The sequence below is a fragment of the Lactuca virosa genome, chromosome 3 (genome assembly GCF_052849685.1).
Source record: "Lactuca virosa cultivar CGN04683 chromosome 3, Lactuca_virosa_CGN04683_v6, whole genome shotgun sequence".
NCBI classification, from domain to species: domain Eukaryota; kingdom Viridiplantae; phylum Streptophyta; class Magnoliopsida; order Asterales; family Asteraceae; genus Lactuca; species Lactuca virosa.
Window position 1 is genome coordinate 47,504,258 of NC_136428.1, and position 21,268 is coordinate 47,525,525.

The window sequence follows — 21,268 nt, forward strand, 5'->3', positions numbered from 1 at the left end:
TCGATCCACAGAGACACGGGATAATTAGTCTATACCTATTTGCGCAAGGTACTATGGTCATCAACAGTAAATAAGGTGGGTTTAGAATGCAATGATTAATACAAACATTTAAAAACACAAGTAATCAGCTAAAAGAGTGAATTAAACTCAGAATTTGTAAGGACTCCAACTCTATGTATGACAATTTAGCAGTGCGATTCCAAGATAACATGATATTTGCTCAATTCCATCTAAGTTGGTACTTGGAAGTGTTAACAAGCTCTAACACTTCCCATTCACCACATTAATTAACCAAAACAAGCTCTTTGATTAACTATAACCTTACTAACCTAATCTAAACAAGCTTTTAGAATTAGATTAAAAGATTGCATGAAGTTTATGTGAATGTTCCCAACAACACCCAATGCTACTCACAAGCTCGGGAGTGTAAGAGTGTGTGAATAAGATTTACACTAAATTCATTCAATGGAAATCAATTTAGTGCTTGTTACTTAGTCCAATTCACAAAACAATTACAGATTTTGTAATTAGATAACTTGAATAATCTAACCCTAATTCAAATTACCAATATGAATCACAATTAAAATCAAATATTCAATTGAAACAAAATCAAATTCACTAGATAGAAAATTGAAAGCAAACATCAAGTCATATGATTGAAATCACAACTAGAAGTCAAGACATAAAGTTGGAGAATCTAGGGTTCTAGCCACTCATGACTAGAACAAGATCACAAATCTAGAAAATGAAATTAAAGTTCTTACAAAATGAAATCAAATGTTCCTAAGTGTTTTCAAGCAACAATTGCCTTCAAAATGCTCCCCAAAATCGCCTCTAGAACTCACAAAATCGACCCCCTTTTTCTGGAACCGGTTGCTCCTTTTTAGAAAGAAGAAAAACTGTTTTAAACCCGTGACCACGTTTACACGGCCGTGTAAACATTTACACGGCCGTGTAAACATTTACACGGCCGTGTAAATGCAAAAAGTACACTGTGAAAATTGGTCAGGCTTTCAAAGTACAATGCTCGAGAGACTTCGTTTACACGGCCCGTGTAAACATTTACACGGCCGTGTAAACCTCTGAAAAGCCAAAATCTTCATTTCTTTGATATCTTCCTCCTCGATGCTCCACAAGTCCCGAAACTTCATCCAAATCTCTTATTCATCACCTCAACTAAGATCCTACCTTCAAAAGTCCCTGAAATATCACAAAAGTGTGTGAATGAAATTGCATCATAAAAAATCCCGAAAAATATGCAAAATGCATGAGTTTAAACCTAAATGCAATGCACTTTTATGGAGTAAAACTACAAAATGGGTGCATGAAATGCACCTAACAGTTGGTTTACCCGAAACTGGTGCCATTCAAATGGCTAAAATCCCGAATAAAAAATGGTCAATCTTAATAATCAATACCTGGCTTGTTATATGATAACATGTTTTGATTCGGTTAGGCTTGGTTTGACCGTTCAATTGTTCAATTGCTCATTCTTGCTTTGTACATAGAAAATGGTTTAAATTGCTCATTCTTGCTCTGACCGTTCAATTGCTCAATTGCTCATTCTTGGGCTCTGACCGTTCAATTATTCATTCTTGCTTTGTGGCCCAACAAACTTTAGTACATTGGTTTAAATGATTTTTATTTTTTGCATTTGAGGGGCATGTACTGTTCTTTTTATGTTTCAAAAGGTCATTTTTTTTAAATATGAAGGGGTCACCCGATGTCACCCATCATACCTTGCACTTTGCCAATTCCACGTCATTGTCATCTAGATTAAAGAAGTCTAGGTCATTGTCACGTGGGTGTGATAATGTTTACCCTAATTTTTCATTTTGGCCGTCCTACCTTGGAGCAAATTGGTACTCCCGTTCCTTCTCCACATCTTACGCTTCAGATTTCACTATCTCCCTCCACCTAATTTGCGATTGTGGTGACTGTGACTGGGTTAATCGTCAACGTTACTGCCTTACTGGCACATGGAGAGAACCGAAACCAACAGTGGTGGCGGAAGTGTGGCGGTTTTTAGTAGAGGTTCGTGAATTTCAGGCCAAGTCGAAGGGTATCGATTATGAGAAGAAGAGGAAACGCCCTGTCGGGGTTTGCTTTTGTCATTGGTGCTTGCGATGACACGAATCTAAGCTTGAGCTCTGGTGCTTGCGATGATACGAGGTTAGTAAACTGTTCTCATAGGGGAGTTTTGATGGCTATCAAGAAATTCAACCTAAAACACTTCAAATCAATAGTGTTTCTCGACTATCAAACACCAATCAACACCTCAAATCCAAACGAATGTGATGTGACATGGAGATTTCAGAATCGGAAAGAGAAATCATAGAGAAGGTATACAAGATTTCAGAAGGTTCAAGATCGGATTCACCGATTCCTGCACTTACAAAGTAATTAGAGCAAAAGGATGGCATTCCGGTATCAATGCACGTCGTCCCCGACGAACCCCATTCGAAAATGGTGGAGGTTTGTTGGGGGATTGACCGGTGTGAATGACTGACTTTGCAACTGTCGCTGACAAATAAAACCCATAACTGGAGCCGTCTTCAACCTACTCACCGGAAGTTGTAGCGCCTAGGGGTGAGCATGGGCCGGGTTGAGTCGGTTTTGACCTAAAACCGAGCCTAAAACTAAATTATCGGTTTTTAGAAAATTAGAACCCAACCCAAACAAAAACCCGATGGGTTCGGTTTCTCGGTTTTTCTGGGTTCGGTTTTAGGTTTATCGATTTTAAACACAAAAATTTTAAACTTAGCCAATTAGTCAATTTAACCAATGGTTTTGACTAAGCCAAGTAGCAAGAATATAACAAATGTTATATAGAAGAGGAGTGTAGGCTTGAGTTTTATCCCACTATCGATGTGGGAAGCCTCAAAGCTTAGAATGAAAATGAGGATGATATTGTGTTAAATAAGGGTTGGAAAAGGCTTAAGTTTGAAGCTACCACCGATGTGGGATTACATTTTTAAAGCATAATAAATTTCGATGTTTAGAACAAGAAAACAGAAAGGACAAAATTCAAACTTGAACCTCAATGTTTAAGGAGAACACGCTGAACCAGTTGACCAACATGATGTTTCTGATACCATCTTACGAAATTTATATATATATATATATATATATATATATATATATATATATGTTCAATTGAGAAAATAAAAAAGGTTGAGAATGGGGGAACCATTCTCAGCCAATCATTTATCTAACATGTAAACCTTAAAAAAACGTGCGTGTCATTTGATGATATCTCTATAAATTAGCCACTTTTTTATATTGAACTTACCTGTTTGTTGTAATCATTTCTGATTTGATGATATCTTTAGCTCGTTTAAATCGGATATGGAGGAATTCATTATCAAGATTCTTTTCTTTATATCACTCGTTAGCAATTATATGTATTTTTTCCATTAATCGTGAAGTTTCGCGTCTGTATTTCAATTTTCTTCTTCGTATTCAGTTTCCGATTTGATCAGGTTTGTATATCGTTTGAATCGGATATATCGGAGTTCATTATCAAGATTATTGCTTTATATAATTCGTTAGGAATTACGCGTATTATTTCCGTTATCATGGAGTTTCGAATCTGTATTGGAGTTGTTTCATCGGATTTTTGTTTTGTAGTTTGAGATCTCTATTTCAAATCGAAGCTGATTTAATTTTCAATCGGATATATCGTTGTAGTTTTTATGCTCTGAACTGAGAGAGATTGCTTAATTGCATCATCTGATCGAGTTGATTTAAGTTTCTTTCGGATCTTTTGTACGCTGAGGTGAGATATATTCGAAATTAATCAAGTTTTCATATTTACGACTTTTTTTTGTGTTTTTTTTAATTTTGTTGTCGTTCAGTTTCTATTATATTTTATCATGATTTTCATCGATATTAAGATTGTTTTTGTTGTTTTCTACAGATTATTTGGTTTATTATGTCAATTTTAGTGTTATTGATGGTGATTTGTATTCTTCTATGTGTGAGAGTGGAGAAGAAGATGTTGAGAACTCATTTTTGAAGGTATCACTTATTGAATTATTATGTTGTTTTTAATTTTGTTGATTATCATGTATTGACATATGAATTTGTTAATCTGAATAAATTGTTATCTTATTCATATATGAATAAACGTGTGATAATTGTAATTTCGAATTTATTATTATTTTCATTTTATTCATATATGAATAAGTTATGTTTATTTTATATATTTTGAATCCTCATGAATTTTATGTATTCATATATGAATGTTTTATTAATCCATTAAATAAACATTGTTTTTTGTTTTATTCATATGAATTTCATGTATTCATATATGATTGTTTTATTCATGCATTAGTAGATTGATTTAGATTTATAATTTTTTAGCAAGTGAATCTTCGAGTTCAGTAGATGATGCACAATATTGTGGTGAGGTAATTGGAGAACATGTCTATAAGCCAGATGTACCTGTTCAACTTATTCCATTTAAAGGTTTAATCTTTAAATCATTAAAGTTGGCCATTAAAATGTATTCTGAGTATGCTGAAATTGGTGGTTTTGATGTGAGACCGAGCACCCAGTCAAGGTTTGATAACAAAATTATGAAGAAGAAACATGTTATATGTACTCGTGGTGGCAAACAGAAATAGAAATCTCGTGACACATTGGGTACAAGTGGTGTTAGGAGGAAACAAAATTCAAATTCAAGAATTATTGGTTGTCAAGCAAAGATTATATTTGAATTTGTGTATGGAACTCCAGATTATAAAGTTTTTCAGTTTGATGAACTTCACAACCATCCACTTGAGAAGAGAAGTGATTTAAAAAAAGCGAGACAAATGTCATATTCAGAAAAAGAGTTTATAGTGTGTGCTTCCACATCAAATATAGGTCCAACTATGGCTCATAAGTTGAGGGCAAGTATGAGAGGTGGGTATGAGTTTGTAAAGCCCAAAGTAGTTGACTATAAAAATTTAAGGAGAGATATCAACAGGGTTATAGGTTATAAAGATGCCCAAATGATAGTAAACACAATGAATGACCGTCGAGATCACTATCCAAATTACTCATTTGAGTTTAATTGTCAAGATGATGTTTTGGACTCTATGTTTTGGGCTGATGAAATGGAGAAGACATATTATGCTGAATTTGGTGATGTTATCTCGTTTGATGCGACTTTCCGAACAAACAAGTAAGTTATTCTATCTACTTTTTTTATAGTTTATTCATATATGAATATTTTAACTTTATGTTTAATGTTCAGTTTTTATTGTTGAAATTATTTTAATAATATACTGTAACTGTATTCATACATGAATATTTTTATATTCACTTATGAATACATCAAAAATTGACTTTAATGAACACTTTTTTTGTGTGTTAGGTATCGAATGGTTTTTGTTCCATTTACTGCTATTGACCATCATAAAAAATGAGTTACTGTTGGAGCGGGGTTGCTAAGCAATGAAAGCATTGAGTCCTACTCTTGGTTGCTTAAATCATTTCTTAAAACTCATGGGAAAGAACCAACACTTGTTTTAACCGATCAAGATGCTGCAATAAAACAAGCTATTGAGAATGTGTTTCCTAATTCAAAGCACCGATTATTGTTACACCCCCGAACCAGACGGCGGAAACGTCCGAGGGCTCGTGTGACTTAAATTGAAATATCATCACAATGAATATACGTGAAACATAACATAAACATCACCATGCATTAATACATTACAACTGACCTTGTTCATATCAAGTACATTGTTTACATGACATATTTCAAAACATAAATTGTCTGATGATTAACATTTCACACAAAAGAAATTTCCTGAGACACACTTGGAGGTTTTTCAGTCTAACGATTTCCTGAGAATACAAGTTATTTTGAAAACGGTCAACATATATAATGTTAGTGAGTTCATAAGCATGTTTGATATAAAACTAGTTTGTATTGTTTGTAAAACCCAGAAAATCCGATATTTTCTGTAACAAAAACTGTTTGCGAAAAAGATGTGATGATCCCATAAGTGCATATGTATGTGATTTCAAAACATGTAAAAGTGAATGTTCTTCATAATTGTTCCTTGTATTATAGTTGTTGTATGTAGAAGTGAACAATGTCGTTTCCCCGGAAAACCTGATGTTTTCCAATTTACCTAGTATGATAGTTTTGTATTATTGTATACATCACTTTGCATCGTCACAGTGTATGAATATGATTTCCCATGAATACTTAGATGGTAATGGATCTCTATGTGAGTCGTTATAACCATGCATAATAGTGACTAATTCGCCTGTCTTGGCATTTTTCCAAATGCCGGTTTTGATCAAGATTTTGTCACCCTAGACTGGCCGAGTCTAACTGTAGCGAACAGCTCAGGTGTGGGGGAGTCACCCCCGTATAGATCTATACACAAACTCTCGCTCTCCCTCCAGGAGACTCTGATTATAACTGCAGGCTACGGCCGACATTTATTGGTGCCACCCGATATTTCTCACTAAATCCCAATGAAATTGAATAACCTTGTTTTACAACCCGAATTATGTTTACGTGAATATGAAGTAAGCCTAACAGACATGAAAGGGGACAACGGTGGTCCACAAATTATGTATGTTATTATAGACTGTCGAGTATGCTACGGACACGTTATAGCCCATTAAGCATATTATGAATGTTTAGGGTCTTATTAGCAATGCAAATGGACCACTAAGGCCCAATAGCATGTTAAAGCTGATAAAGGCCCATTGGACATGTAATTGGATCACCAAGACCCAATAAACATGTTTGAATATATTGGGCCCAATAATCATGATATTGGGCCACAAAGACCCAATAGCACGAACAGAAGATTTTGGGCTCAATCATTGAATCATTTATAGCTTATCGATTTTAAGTTCGTAGTGTATGTATTTGTTGTATGCTAAATGTTTATTCGCAATGTTAAAAATACTTTGACGTTTGATTTATAATGAAGCTTTGGTTATATATATATATATATATATATATATATATATATATATATATATATATATATATATATATATATATATATATATATATATAAACATTTTTTAAAAACCATGCGTTATAAACTTAATATTTTTAACCCAATAATTTAATAGTAGCCTATTTGGCCCAAAAATATTTATTTTGACCATTCCAGCCTCTTTATCTATAAAAATGGCACTTTTAGTCCCTTTTTATGAAAATTGACATTTTTGGTCCTTAAACCATTTTTCTTGACATTTTCGAACCAAACTTTATTTAAATAATAATTTCAGCCCAAAACTATTGTATTTGCCATTTCCAGCCCTTATTTGTAACAAGTTTACACTTTTGGCTTAAATTCCGTAAGTTTTATAATTTTGACCCCAAAATCAAAAACTTTGCATTTTTAGTCAAATTTTTGCATCAAAGTCATTTTCAGCCCCTGAAATAGTTTATTTACGTTTTAGACTCATATTTTAATAAATTTACAACTTCAGCCCCCAAAACTCTTCATTTTTCGCAATTTTGGGCCCAAAAACCCGTGAGGCCCAAATGTAAGCCCAATAAGCTATAATTTATGTTTTTGACCCCTTGAAAAGTGTTATTTTCATAAAAGTCAGATTTTTATGTAAATAATACTATTTTATCCTTATAAAACCGAAAATATCATATTTTACCCAAATCTTTGTTATTTTTGCAAAAATGACACTTATAAAGATTTTTGGCTTTGTTTTCACTTCTTAAGCCTAAAGACTCTTAGATCTTTGAAGTATGTTGTTTATTATGTTATTTGTTTATGTATCCTTTACACTTTAGCAATAGATCTCGAGATATAACAAATAATATCACATTTTCACAACACAAACCAAAGAAATCACATATAACATGCACACACACATAGATCAACATATTTACTTGTATTCTCCCCCCCAAAAACAAGTAAAAACCGAAAACAAAGGGGGGTATGAACTCACCTTGCTTAGTTGCTCACGGTCTTGAAGAAGAAATGGAAGAGGTTGATGTGATTTTCGGCCCTAGTAAGCTTCTTGAGAGGACTTTGGTTTAGATGGATTCTAAGGAGTAGATCACGAATTTTGCATGAGTTAGGAGGATATTTTTGATGTAATAAAGAAACTAAGCCATGGATCTAAGTAACAACTTACCAAGGATGATGATTTTTATGGAAAAACCTTCTTGAAATGCCCTAGATCTCGAAATTTTTGAGAGGAAATGAGGGGTTGTTGTTGTGAGTGTTTGAGAGAAAATTCAAGTGAGGTGTGTGTGTGTGTGTGTGATCCTCGGCCGAAGACAAGAAGAAGAGAGGGAGGAGAGAAGTAGTGAGGTGATAGATGCATGGGGAGGTGGGAACCTTGCATGGATATCCATGAGATAAATATTAGGTGTCTAGCTCTTATTAATCTACATCTTTTTTTTGTATTGGGCCGAAATGGGCTAAAGAAAGAGGAAAGGAATCACTTTGGCCCATTCTTGGTCTTGCTCGAAAGTGCGAAGTCTCTATACAAGTTTTCGGCCCATTGGGCCTTTAGGGTAGTTCACGGCCTAATGAAATCCAATTGGGAGAGGGTTTACGGTCCAATAAGGAATTTAATTCACTTATGGCCCAATAAGGCCCATAAGTGTAAAATGATCCATTTTAGACCCATAAGGCCCAAAAGGTTAAGTTTCATGAAAGTGGGTCCAATTAGGGCCCATTTAAGGGTTCCAAGTCCAAAATAGTCAAATTGGAAGCTTATTGGCCCATTAGGCCCAATAAGGAAATCCTAGTCCATAACGGAGTTAAACCAGGATTTTTAGGGTTTCCAATCTTTCGTTGACCATTTGAAGTGTTTGTATAGAGTTTTTGATGTAATTTTGTTGTCATTGAATAAACATCATGCATGCTTCCAGATTTTGTTTACAATTTTGTCCTTGATAATGATTACAAAAGCATAGAATTTCCTGGTTGTGACAATTATGTATGTGGCATATAATGAAGAAGTTGAAAAACAAGGCATTATTTTAATATATTTCAAATATGTTAGATAGTATTTAGTTATTCATAGATGAATATACTAATTTTTCAAATATTAGTATATTCATTTATGAGTATTTATTGTTATTTTACTTATTAATATTTATTCATTTATGAATAAATATAGAAGTTTATTTTATTTTTGTTTTAATACAGATATCAAATGATTTATTTATGAACACATACTTTAGAAAAAGATTCTCGAAGCTTGTTTGGGACATTAATATGAAACCTGATGTCTTTGAGGTGAAGTGGGGTTTGCTTATGAAGGAATTCAATCTTGAAGACACGAGATGGTTTAAAGACATGTTTACAAAATGTGATTCATGGATACCTGGATATTTTAATGATATTCCAATGTGTGGGTTGATGAAGACTACGTCGATGTCAGAGAGTAAGAATTCATTCTTTAATACCTACTCAGAAAGTGGTAATTTACTTTTGAATTTCATGATGAATTACGACACTGCCATTCAAAAGCAAATGAATACTCAACGAGAGCTTGATAAGGCATCAAAGAAAGTATCATATAAAATGCAAACACCTCGAGAAATAGAACTACAAGCATCAAAGGTTTATACAAGTACATTATTTTTTGAGGTGCAAAAGGAAATATATAAAACAAGTTTTTTTATGTACATACTCGTATGTTGGTATTGAAGATGGATGGGAAGTTTACATTGTGCAACACAACAGTAAAAACGAATTTAAAAATGAGTTTAAGGTAATTTAATAGTTTTTTATGAGAAATTTAATGTTTATATATGAATATGAGAATATTCATATATGAATATGAGAATATTCATATATGAATATTCTGATCATTTTAAAATTAGAACATGTTCATATATGAATTTAAATTCATATCTTATATGAATATTTACAATGTGATTATTTATATATGAATATTTATTTATTATTATTCATTTATGAATATGTATTATTGTATATGATTAGAATGTAATATTCATATATGAATACTTATATATGATTGTTCATATATGAGTATTTATATATGATTGTAAATGTGTAAATTTTGTTTAAATTGGTTTTTCATTTTTAATTATGTTTTTGTATCAGGTTGATATAAAAGCTGAAGAGAAAGAAATAAATTGCAGTTGTGAACATTTCATGCGTATGAGTGTTTTATGTAGAGATGCTTTTACAATAATGATGAGATGTGGTGTTAAAGAAATTCCTGAAAGGTACATTCTAAAATGATGGAGAAAGGATGTGATATCACGAAATTATCGTTTTAGTTCTCTTCAATATGATTCAGGGGATTGTGAGAATGTGAAGCTAGTCAATGATTCATATTATAGTTTTGAATCATGTTTGGATATTGCAAGAGATGACAAAAAGAAATTGGCTTTGTTTGCTGAGGAACAACAGATGTTGTTGAAGGAATTTGAGAGTGAGAGTGATTATACATTTACTGGATTGAAAAACAAGACGGATGGTGAAGTCGTATGCAAGCTTATGTGTGTTTCTATTCCTATTCCAAAAAAGATTAATATTCATGTTCCTCAAGTTCAAAGCAATAAAGGTTCTGGAATCAAGAAAAGAATTCCAAGTACAGGTGAAGTAGCATACGAAAATTCTAAAAAAGAACATAAAATGTGCTCAGGATGTGGAAAACGAGTTCCTCACAATTTACGTACATGTCCAGTAAGAATTGCAGCTGCTCAATCAACAAAAGACATTTAGGGGTTTTTTTTTATGTTTTTTGGTTTTATTCATTTATGAATATATGCAGATAATAACCATAAACAATAATATTAATGTATGAATAATTATTGATATGGTAAATTGATATGTGAAATATATGTTTTTTTAAAATGTATATATGATATATGTTTTTTAATTAACTATTAAATAAGTTATATTGATATGGTAAATTGATATGTGAAATACACATATTATTTGTAAATTATTCATAAATGAATACATAATATGTGGATTCATTTATAATTGAAGATGTTATTATTTACATATTAAAGGTAAATGAATATATCATGTTGGTATTCAATTATGAATAAACTTAAATAAAATTGAAAACTAGCAGAAATGAATACATCATAAATGAATACAAATATGTGAACTTTGTTATACTAATAAATAAGTTATATTCATATCCGAACTTTGTATATTCATATATGATCTTTGTTATACTAACATATTACTCCTAACTTAATGATAAATGAATATATCATATTGGTATTCATTTATGAATAAACAGTAATAAAGATTGGAAAATAGTTGAATATAAAAAACTAACAGAAATAAGCAAACTTGTTTCTATTACATAATCATTCAACACAAGATAATAAAACTTGTTCATAAGCATTTCACAAACTATTTAAACGATGTTCAATAACATTTAGCAAACGATCTAAAACTTGTTTCACAGAATCATCTTACATGTCCTCCAAATTCATTCAACTTTAACAAAAAATGTTCTACACCATCACACTTCATCACAAGCAATCATAAATATTCGTTTAACATTTTTTGAATTGTTTGCATAGCCTTGTATGCATGAGCGGTACGCACTTTGAATTCAACATTTTGATATTTTTCAGCAAGATCCAACACCTTAGCCTTCAACATGTTAGTTTCAGAAGTTAGCATTCAGTGTGCATACCTTTTCCTGAGCTTATCTAAAGTAGTTTGTTGAATTGCACTTTCTTTATGAAGACCTGGTTTCCAATTTGATATTGGTTGTCCCATATAGGTCTCTATATGTCTCATTGCAAAGACCCCACAATCAACTATGTTTTTAACTGTTCTCCATGGCATTTCAAGTCGTTGGGGTGTGATACTTTCTTTTGAGATGACATTGGCTCTTGGATGGTTTATTTCTTTAAAGTATCTCACAAACAAATTTTTCTGATCATTAAATAAAATAAAAGTTAGATATGTAATAAATTGGTTCTTATATGTTGTTGTGAATTGGGTACTTATCAAAGGTTTCAATAGCACTCCATATTTCCCTTCATAATCCCCCTCAACTGCACTGTTGTCCATAATTTCAACTGGTGGTTTCTTTAAGTTGAATACAATCACAAAAATGTGAGCACTTCTAACAACTGGAAAGAATACCTATTTTTATGTATATAATGGTAAGTATTTTGTTGATAATATATATATATATATATATATATATATATATATATATATATATAAACAAGTTTAATTAACATACCATGTCAATATCTTTTATGTTCAAGATTTTTTTGTACCCATCAGTACTGTCATGAAAGTTCTCCTTGAATTTTTCATACTTTCTTTCATCAGACAATGTTGAAGATACATAAGCATTCTGTAACCAATATAATTTTAAAGGATTAGGAAGTTGTTAATCATAAATGAATACATCATGTTGGTATATTAATCATAAGTATATACTAAAGATATTTATTTTTAATTTTTATATTCAAAGATGAATACATCATTTTGTTATAATCATATGTGAATTTCAGTTGCATATACGTAACTATCTTAAAGAACACATCATATTGGTATAATCATATGTGAATTTCAGTTGTAAATAAATATAATATTCATAAATGAATACATCATATTGGTATATTCATTTATGAATGAAGAAGAAATTAATTAGAACATAAACTTATAGAAACTCCAACTTTCAAGAAGAGTCTGTATGGTGAATTTCCGAAATCCCTTCCCAGTTCTTGGTGGTTAAGTAAATCAGCCCAAGTGTCTAAAACTTCTGCAAAAATCTCTGTGTTTGCATATAGACTTTCCATAATTTCTCTTTATGTTATCTAACCATATTTTGTCTGGACAACCACATCTCTACAAATATATAATCAAAATGTCATACATTATTATTTATATAATAATCATATATGAATATGTCTATAAAATAAAGTTACTTACGATGTATTCCCTTGCAAGTTGAACAACCACTCACAGACAATACTCTCCTGATGTGTCAGCTTAGCTTTTGTGTCTATTATCTTGCATTTGTAAGTTGATTTGAAAGCATCAACAAGCTTCTTCTCTCTTGGTTCATCCAAATCATGCTTTGATGGTCCTACTTCTATAGGAATTGCTACAGAGATTGAATTTGGATTAAGAACATTTTTGTTTGCTAATCTGATCACAACCCTCTGATCGTCATCTTTGATTTGTTTCTTTATAAGTGGTTTTTTTTGGTGAAGATTCATTAGATTTTTTACTTGAAGTTTGATCTGAATCTTGACTGAGACCTAGACTAAAGCTTGGATGAGTATTATATGCATGCCATGAGATTTATCATATAAATAGTTGTATGTTAATTATAATATTTTTTTATATTTTGAAATGTTTTTCCAAATTGTTACCTCCTTTATTTCCTTTTGTCTTGTCAGATTCTCCTCCTTTTTTTGTTTTCATTTTCAGACTTTTTCTTTCCTGAAAGATAAAGAACATATTTGAATAATGTATCTATATTCAAAACATTGTATTAGTTATTCATAAATGAATATAAATATTGCAATATGTTAATTTTTGAATAAGTAATGCATAACATTACTTATGAACAAGTAATTCTATCTTTTACTTATTAATAAATGAAAAGTGTGTTATTCAAAAAATAAATGTAAGCATTACTTACATTGTCTTATTCACTTGTGAATAAGTAATGTATTCAATTATGAATAAGTAATGCATATCATTATTTATGAATAAATAATACTATATTTTTTATTTATTCGTATACTGTGTTATTCATTTGTGAATAATCAAACTTATTATATTCATTTATTAGTGAATCAACTATTTACCTCTATCATCTGCATTTTCTTTCTCAATTTTTGTTTGTTTATCTACACCTCCATCTTTTGTGTTCTTAGCTTCTGCTCCTCCTTTATTTCCATATTTAGAGTTTCCCTTGCCTGAAACATATACATCATATATGAATATTCTATCTTTTTTACTTATTTATATAGTGTCTTATTCACTTATGAATAAACAATGTTATTAAAAAAAATCAATATAAGTATTGTAATATATATTGAATCATTCATTTACCTGTATCATCTCCCTTTCTTTTTTCAACTTCTTCTCCTTGTTTATGTACACCTTCTGATTTTCCCTTTTCTGCAAGATCCATTTAATATTATATGTTAAATATAATTAATTAATGAATTAGTGAATAAATAATAAGCTGATACTAACATACCTTGAATAACTTGACTGATCAGAGTATTAGTTTTACTTCTAGTCATTGGTGACCCTGGTCAAAATTTAATAAAAAATTTTGTTATTATGTATTAATATTTTTATAAAATAAAAGTAAGTCAAAATTTACCTATATCAATATTATCCAAAATAGTTTTAATTTCAGGGTCATTCCAGATTTCATCTTCTTGACTATTTAAACTTGAAAATCCAATTCCAATGACATTATCCACAATGTTGTCAACAACTTTATCCAACATATTTTCATTTTCACTTTGTTGAATAGTCTCACCATGATTATTTGTTTCTTCAGCCTCATCATCGTTTTTATCTTCATCATTCTCATTTTCATTGTTCTTTCCATCTTTCTCTTTTACTTCAGTTTCACCTTCTATTTGATTGTTATCTCCATCATTCTTTATTCCTTCATTCTCTGCTTCGTTTGAATCAAGTAAATAATCTACTTCCGGTTGAATTCCATCATTATCATTGTCTTCTTCACCATTTCCTTCTTTATCTTCATTTTCTTTTTGATCATTTGGTTTTTTACGCATTATTGGTGTCAAATTGATACCTTCAACTCCAGTTTCATTACTTGGAAACTCAAAAAGTGTTGTGCTTTCAGTTTTTTTTTCAACAATTATACTTGTCATTTTTTCTTTGAAGATCCTAAAACTTTCCTTTTCAGGGAACTTTGTTATCGCATCATTGAGTTTTGAATTCAGCTTTTCCTTCATCCTCTCAAAACTATTAAGCATTTTAGATAATTTTGATTCATATGCCCATGTAATAAAAAGAAGTATGATTAGAAATTAATATAATAATTTAATGTAATCAAATATTATTAACATGCTCAAAATAATTACCTCAACATAATCGTCTTCATCTTTATCAGAATTACTATCTTTGAGATCTGTATCTCATTCATATTGTTCATTAACAAATTCTTCATTTAATTCTCCAAGTCCAAATCTACATTTTTCTTGTTCAAATGTCTCTCGATATCTAATCTTCTTTGAACTCCAATAACAAATTGTTGGACGTTTACGTGTTACCGTTAAAGCTTCTGAGTAGATGTTATCAACATAGAACAACTGCAGATAAATGATAATTAATTGATATTCATAAATGAATTTTAGATATATTCATATATGAATATAATTAATTGATATTCATAAATGAATTTTATATATATTCATATATGAATAAGTAATACAAACCATTACTTATTCATATATGAATATATATATTCATATATGAACAAGTAATATTTTCTTTTACTTATTCATATATAAATAAGTAATGTAAAACATTACATGTGAACAAGTATATTTTACTTATTCATATATGAATATGTGCTATTCAGTTATGAATAATTAGTATTATTAAAAATTGAATATAAACATTATAATAACTTACCCCCAAGAAAGCTGAAGGTCCAACAAAGTAGCTGGTATCAGAGTATGGTATGTATGAGTTCTTTGTTCTGACAAGACAATCCAAAACATAGCTGCACCAGTCTATGTTGCTGATATCTGTTTTTCTTGAAATATAACTCAAAGGAAACAAGTTGCATCTTCCCATTGATGTTGACTCACAAAACGTGTTGACCAAAAGAACTAAGAAGTTCAATTTGAAATTGAAATCAACTTCTATGGTACAAACAATAACTTTTTTGATTGCATTCAGTCGGATGATTGCTCATTCTTTAAATTGTTGATACCATTCATCATAACTTGTATCATCTTTAGGCCATTGATCTAGTTGTGTAAGTATGGTTCCACCAGTTGGAATGCCCAACATGTCATGAACAGACTCTGCTGTTACTTTCAGTTCCTTTCCTTCAACATCTATCACCATTCTCTCAGAATCAAAATTTTGAAGAATATAAAATCCCAGCTTCAGTGGTACATCTGTGATTTTAATTTTTAACAGACTTCCAAAACCCATAGATCTAACACATTCTTTTTGTTGCTTTCTCAACCCAAGGATTATAGATAGTAATGACTCTGGTGAACATCTGTTTTTCATCGAGTAAAATTCCTTTACCATTGGTTTTTTTTTCTCTTTCTTGATTGGTGACTCCTTTTTTTTGCCATCTTTGATGGACGCCTACTTTCAAAATCAGAGTCTGAATCATGTACTTGTCATTTTTTAGGAGTTTTTCTTTTTGATGTACTTTTTTTTTGCTTTGATGCTTTGTTTTCTTTGGTGTTTTTTTTTCTGGGAAATGAAAACATATAATATTTGAATAAGTTGTAATTATTCATATATGAGTAGTACAAATATATAACAGGTATATACAAGTTATTGATATACAAATATGATATATATATATATATATATATATATATATATATATATATATATATATATAGTTATTCATATATGAATATCCTCGTTGATTTATTAATATTTGTTTATTACAAAAATATAACAGGGATATACACGTTTATTTATATATGAATATATTAGATATGATAAGAATTTTGTACCTTTGACATTTTTCTTCTTCAAATCTGTTTCTCTCATGTTGTTGGGTCTTTATCAGAAATATCAATATTCTTACCTTCACACATTAATGAGTAGAAGATAAATAAATTTGAAATACATTTTACAAAGAAACTATTTTATATTCATAAATGAATAAATGAATATAACAGATATATCCATATTTATATATTCACATATGAATATATACGTTATATTCATATGTGAAGATACTGAAGATCAATCATCAATTTCAAAAGAAAAATGCTCCAAAACAAAAGAACATAAATGTATGAATAATTGTTTCCATTCATATATGATTAGCTTTTGAATACAAACAAAGCTAAGCCATATATATTTATTCTTATATGAATACAGGAATTCAAAAGTTTTTTTTAATATAAAACATATCCAGATTGAAGTATTCATAAGTTAATAGAAGAAAATTATAGCAGGGATATACAAGTTATTCATAAATGAATATAACAGATATATCAATATTTATATATTCACATATGAATATATATATGTTATATTCATATGTGAAGATACTGAAGATATATCACCAATTTCAAAAGAAAAATGTTCCAAAACAAAAAAATATAAAGGTATGAATACATGTTTCCATTCACATATGATTAGTAAGCCATATATATTTATTCTTATATGAATACATGAATTCAATAGTTTTTTTATTATAAAACATATCCAGATTGAAGTATTCATATGTTAATAGAAGAAAATTATAGCAGGGATATACAAGTTATTCATATATATATATATATATATATATATATATATATATATATATATATATATATATATATATATATCCATATTTATATATTCACATATATTCATATGTGAATATATATGTTATATTCATATGTGAAGATACTGAAGATCAATCACCAATTTCAAAAGAAAAATGTTCCAAAACAAAAGAACATAAAGGTATGAATAATTATTTCCATTCACATATGATTAGCTTTTGAATACAAACAAAGCTAAGCCTTATATATTTATTCATATATGAATACATGAATTCAATAGTTTTTTTTAATATAAAATATATCAAGATTAAAGTATTCATATGTTAATAGAAGAAAATTATAGTAGGGATATACAAGTTATTCATAAATGAATATAACTGATATATCCATATTTATATATTCACATATGAATATATATGTTATATTCATATGTGAAGATACTGAAGATCAATCATCAATTTCAAAAGAAAAATGTTCCAAAACAAAACAACATATAGGTATGAATAATTATTTCTATTTACATATGATTAGCTTTTGAATACAAACAAAGCTAAGCCATATATATTTATTCATATATGAATACAGGAATTCAATAGTTTTTTTTAATATAAAACATATCCAGATTGAAGTATTCATATGTTAATAGAAGAAAATTATAGGAGGGATATACAAGTTATTCATAAATTATAGCATGGATATACAAGATATGATATAAATTTTATACCTTTGTGATTTTTCTGCATTGATCGTGTTTCTCTCATTGTTGGTGGGTCTTTATCAGAAATGTTAATCTTCTTACCTTCATTCATTAGTGAATAGAAGATAAATGAATTTGATATACATTTTAGAAAGAAACTATTTTATATTCATAAATGAATATTTGAATAAAACATATATATTCATATGTGAATAGAACATATATAAGTCATTTTTGTTGTGTTCATATTTGAATAATGTATATATGACAACAAATTATGTTCTATTCATATGTGAATATAACATATATAACTTAGTTTTGTTTGTGTTCAGAAGTAAACAAAACATATCAAAACAAAATTATCTTCAGTATCTTCATTTTCTGTTGTATTTTTAAGTAAAATCTCATCTAAATGTTGGCAATCACTTATGAATAAAGTTAATCAGATCTAAATGGAATACCTATTTTATTTACCTTTTTCATTGGTTTTTGTTTTTTCTTTATAGAACAAATTACTGAAATCGTCTCTGTGGTTTGGTCAAATTTGCGTGTTTGGTCCCTAACTTTTGTTTTGCACTCGGACCGTCCCTACAAGTTCATTTTATTGCGTCCTTCGTCCTTGTCAAACATAAAAAGACACTTTTGCCCTTTCTCATTTATTTTGTAATTATTTGTTTTATGTTTATTAACAATAAAATAAAATAAAATAAAAAGACCCCTCCACTCCCCCATTTCATTCTCATCCATCCACTCCGTTACGTTCTCCAAGTTTTCCCCAAATCTTCTTTCCGACGAGAGACCATCGTCGCTTTTCCGATGACCACTGTCACTTTTCCGACACACAGTTGTTACCTTAGTAACAACCTCTTCTCAACACCCTCACCAAAACCTCAGCCCCTTTCTGTCACCATCGTTCACCCTTTCTTCTCTTTTCTGCAAACTGTCTTCACCGATCATTTCAAAGCACAACAAACAGATCATCCATCATCCCTATCCGTTGTTCTCCATAGTCGATGTGAAACAGAGTCGCTGCCACCTCCATCTTGCAATATATTTCTTCCTTTGAAATCCTTCTCCTAGGTTTGAAATCAGTGTTTTCCAGAGTTGATGAAGTTTGTGAAACCATTGTGTTCCAGAAAATTGTTTCATGAAATTAGTGCATTCAAGTAATCGATTATCGATTGGGAACCCCACTTATGATTTTAGTTTTCACAACTTCGTTGCGGGTGGAGAACCGTGTCCGCTAAAATCCTCCGATCACCACCATCTCCTTCACTGAGTTTCGTTCCTGTTTAACACCACTTTTTTGGAAATCGTATTTTATTTATGGGCTTTCATCAGTTTTTTCTTTCATCATCGATTTCATGTTAGGTTTTACGTTTTGGGTTTTGAATTCCATATTTGGTTTTCATTTCAACTTAGATTTTGATTTTGGGATATTGGGATTTGACTTTGGTTAGATTTTTGATTTCATAATTTGATATCGTTATGGTTTTGATTTCTATTTTTATCTTTGATTTTTGGGACTTGAATTTGGGTTGTGACCTGATGAAATCGATTATGTGGTTGTAGTGGAGCTACAATAGGTGCATGGTGGTGATGTGGGAATCAGTGGGTAGCGGTTGTCGGTGACCAGTGGTGGTTGTTGGTGGTTTGTGGTGGTTTTTAGTGGACTATGGTGGTTATCGATGACATGTGGTGTTTCTGGTACAAGTAAGAGAATGAATGGGTCCACATGTCTTTAAGTCACTTAATTAATTTTCTTTAATTAATAAATAATAAAGAAAATAATAAAAAGAAATGAAAAAAGAATACAAAGGGTAATATAGTTTTTTTTATCTTGGGGAGGGACGAAACACGCAACAAAATCATACTATGAGGGCGGTCTGAGTGCAAAACAAAAGTTAGGGACCAAACATGCAAATTTGACCAAACCACAGGGACGATTTCAGTAATTTGTTCTTCTTTATATGTATGCTTCACTGTTTGTGTTGTTTCTATAAAGGTAAGTAGTTAATATTAGGACAACATAAACGAAATGTGAAGTAACGTTTATATTTTAACAGAAAAGTTGTGAATAAGTATGAAAAATGACGAGAAGATGTAAAATCATTTATATATCAACTAATAATGGATGATTATTACAAAATTTTCAAGTAAATCAAGTAATAATGAAGGAGGATTACGAGATTGAACGAGGATCACAAAATTTGAAGTAAACAACCTAGCTTGAAGAATGAACAGTGTGAATACAAAATTTTTAGTTCTAAATCAACTAATAATGAACGAAGATTACGAAAAATTTCAAGTAATAAAGCGATAAGTTTAGAAATGATTACAAATCGTTAAAAATAGAAGAAAAAAACGCCGATGATTACCTTTCATAGTCAACAGTGAGGAAATGGTTTCGTTTAGGTTTTCGTCGGAAGACATTTTTCTTCGATTTGTTCTTCGTGATGTTGAGAATGCTTTCTGTGATTGAATCCTTCTGCAAATGGTTTTCGTGTTATGGGGAAACGATTATGTGCTCGAAGAGGGAAATGATGGTTTTGCTGTCGAGATTTGATGTGCGATGAAATTACTCAAGTGCCCTGATGGTTTAATGTTTTTGGATTATTTACAAGTTTGCCACCGCTCATTTATGTATTTGGATTATTTACAAGTTTGCCACCACGTTTTTATGTTTTTTAAGCTCATTAAATGATTGGCTGAGAATGATTCCCCCATTATCAACTTTTTTTTTCTCAATTGAACCATTCTCTCTCTCTCTCTATATATATATATATATATATATATATATATATATATATATATATAGTACTTAGTACTTACAACAAAACTAAATGAAACGAAATGATGCCAGTGGCCTTCGAACTTGGGAAACTCAAGAAAGCAACATTAGCTCCTTAACCACTACACCAAGGATCCTTTTGTGTTTTAAATCAATCGTATACATATAAATATATATAGAGTTCGCAAAATATATTTATTTCACAAAATTCGGTTCGGTTCGGTTTTTCTCGGTTTTTACCAAACCCATAAACCTACCCAACCCAAAAATTTCGGTTTTTCGAAAATCTAAACCCAAACCGTCGGTTTATTCTTCGGTTTCGATTTTGTCGGTTTTT

At 30.3% G+C, this 21,268-nt stretch overlaps 1 protein-coding gene across 1 annotated transcript; it reads left to right on the forward strand.

Moving 5' to 3' along the window:
* The first annotated feature begins 2,071 nt into the window (after window positions 1-2,071).
* On the forward strand, window positions 2,072-10,700 carry LOC145163473 (protein FAR1-RELATED SEQUENCE 5-like). Its single transcript, XM_079082311.1, has 11 exons — window positions 2,072-2,172; window positions 2,318-2,475; window positions 3,920-4,020; window positions 4,350-4,412; window positions 4,494-4,564; window positions 4,664-5,170; window positions 5,363-5,372; window positions 9,150-9,576; window positions 9,656-9,717; window positions 10,074-10,198; window positions 10,316-10,700. The coding sequence occupies exons 1-11, from the start codon at window positions 2,072-2,074 to the stop codon at window positions 10,698-10,700; spliced, it is 2,010 nt and encodes a 669-aa protein (XP_078938437.1).
* The last annotated feature ends 10,568 nt before the right edge of the window (window positions 10,701-21,268 follow it).

Bases quoted from the DNA above. Each gene is read 5' to 3' on its own strand.
- LOC145163473 (XM_079082311.1), top strand. From the start codon at position 2,072: ATGAGAAGAAGAGGAAACGCCCTGTCGGGGTTTGCTTTTGTCATTGGT. The intron at 9,577-9,655 runs GTACATTATTTT...TTGGTATTGAAG, and splicing joins AGCATCAAAGGTTTATACAA to ATGGATGGGAAGTTTACATT. The intron at 9,718-10,073 runs GTAATTTAATAG...TTTTTGTATCAG, and splicing joins AATTTAAAAATGAGTTTAAG to GTTGATATAAAAGCTGAAGA.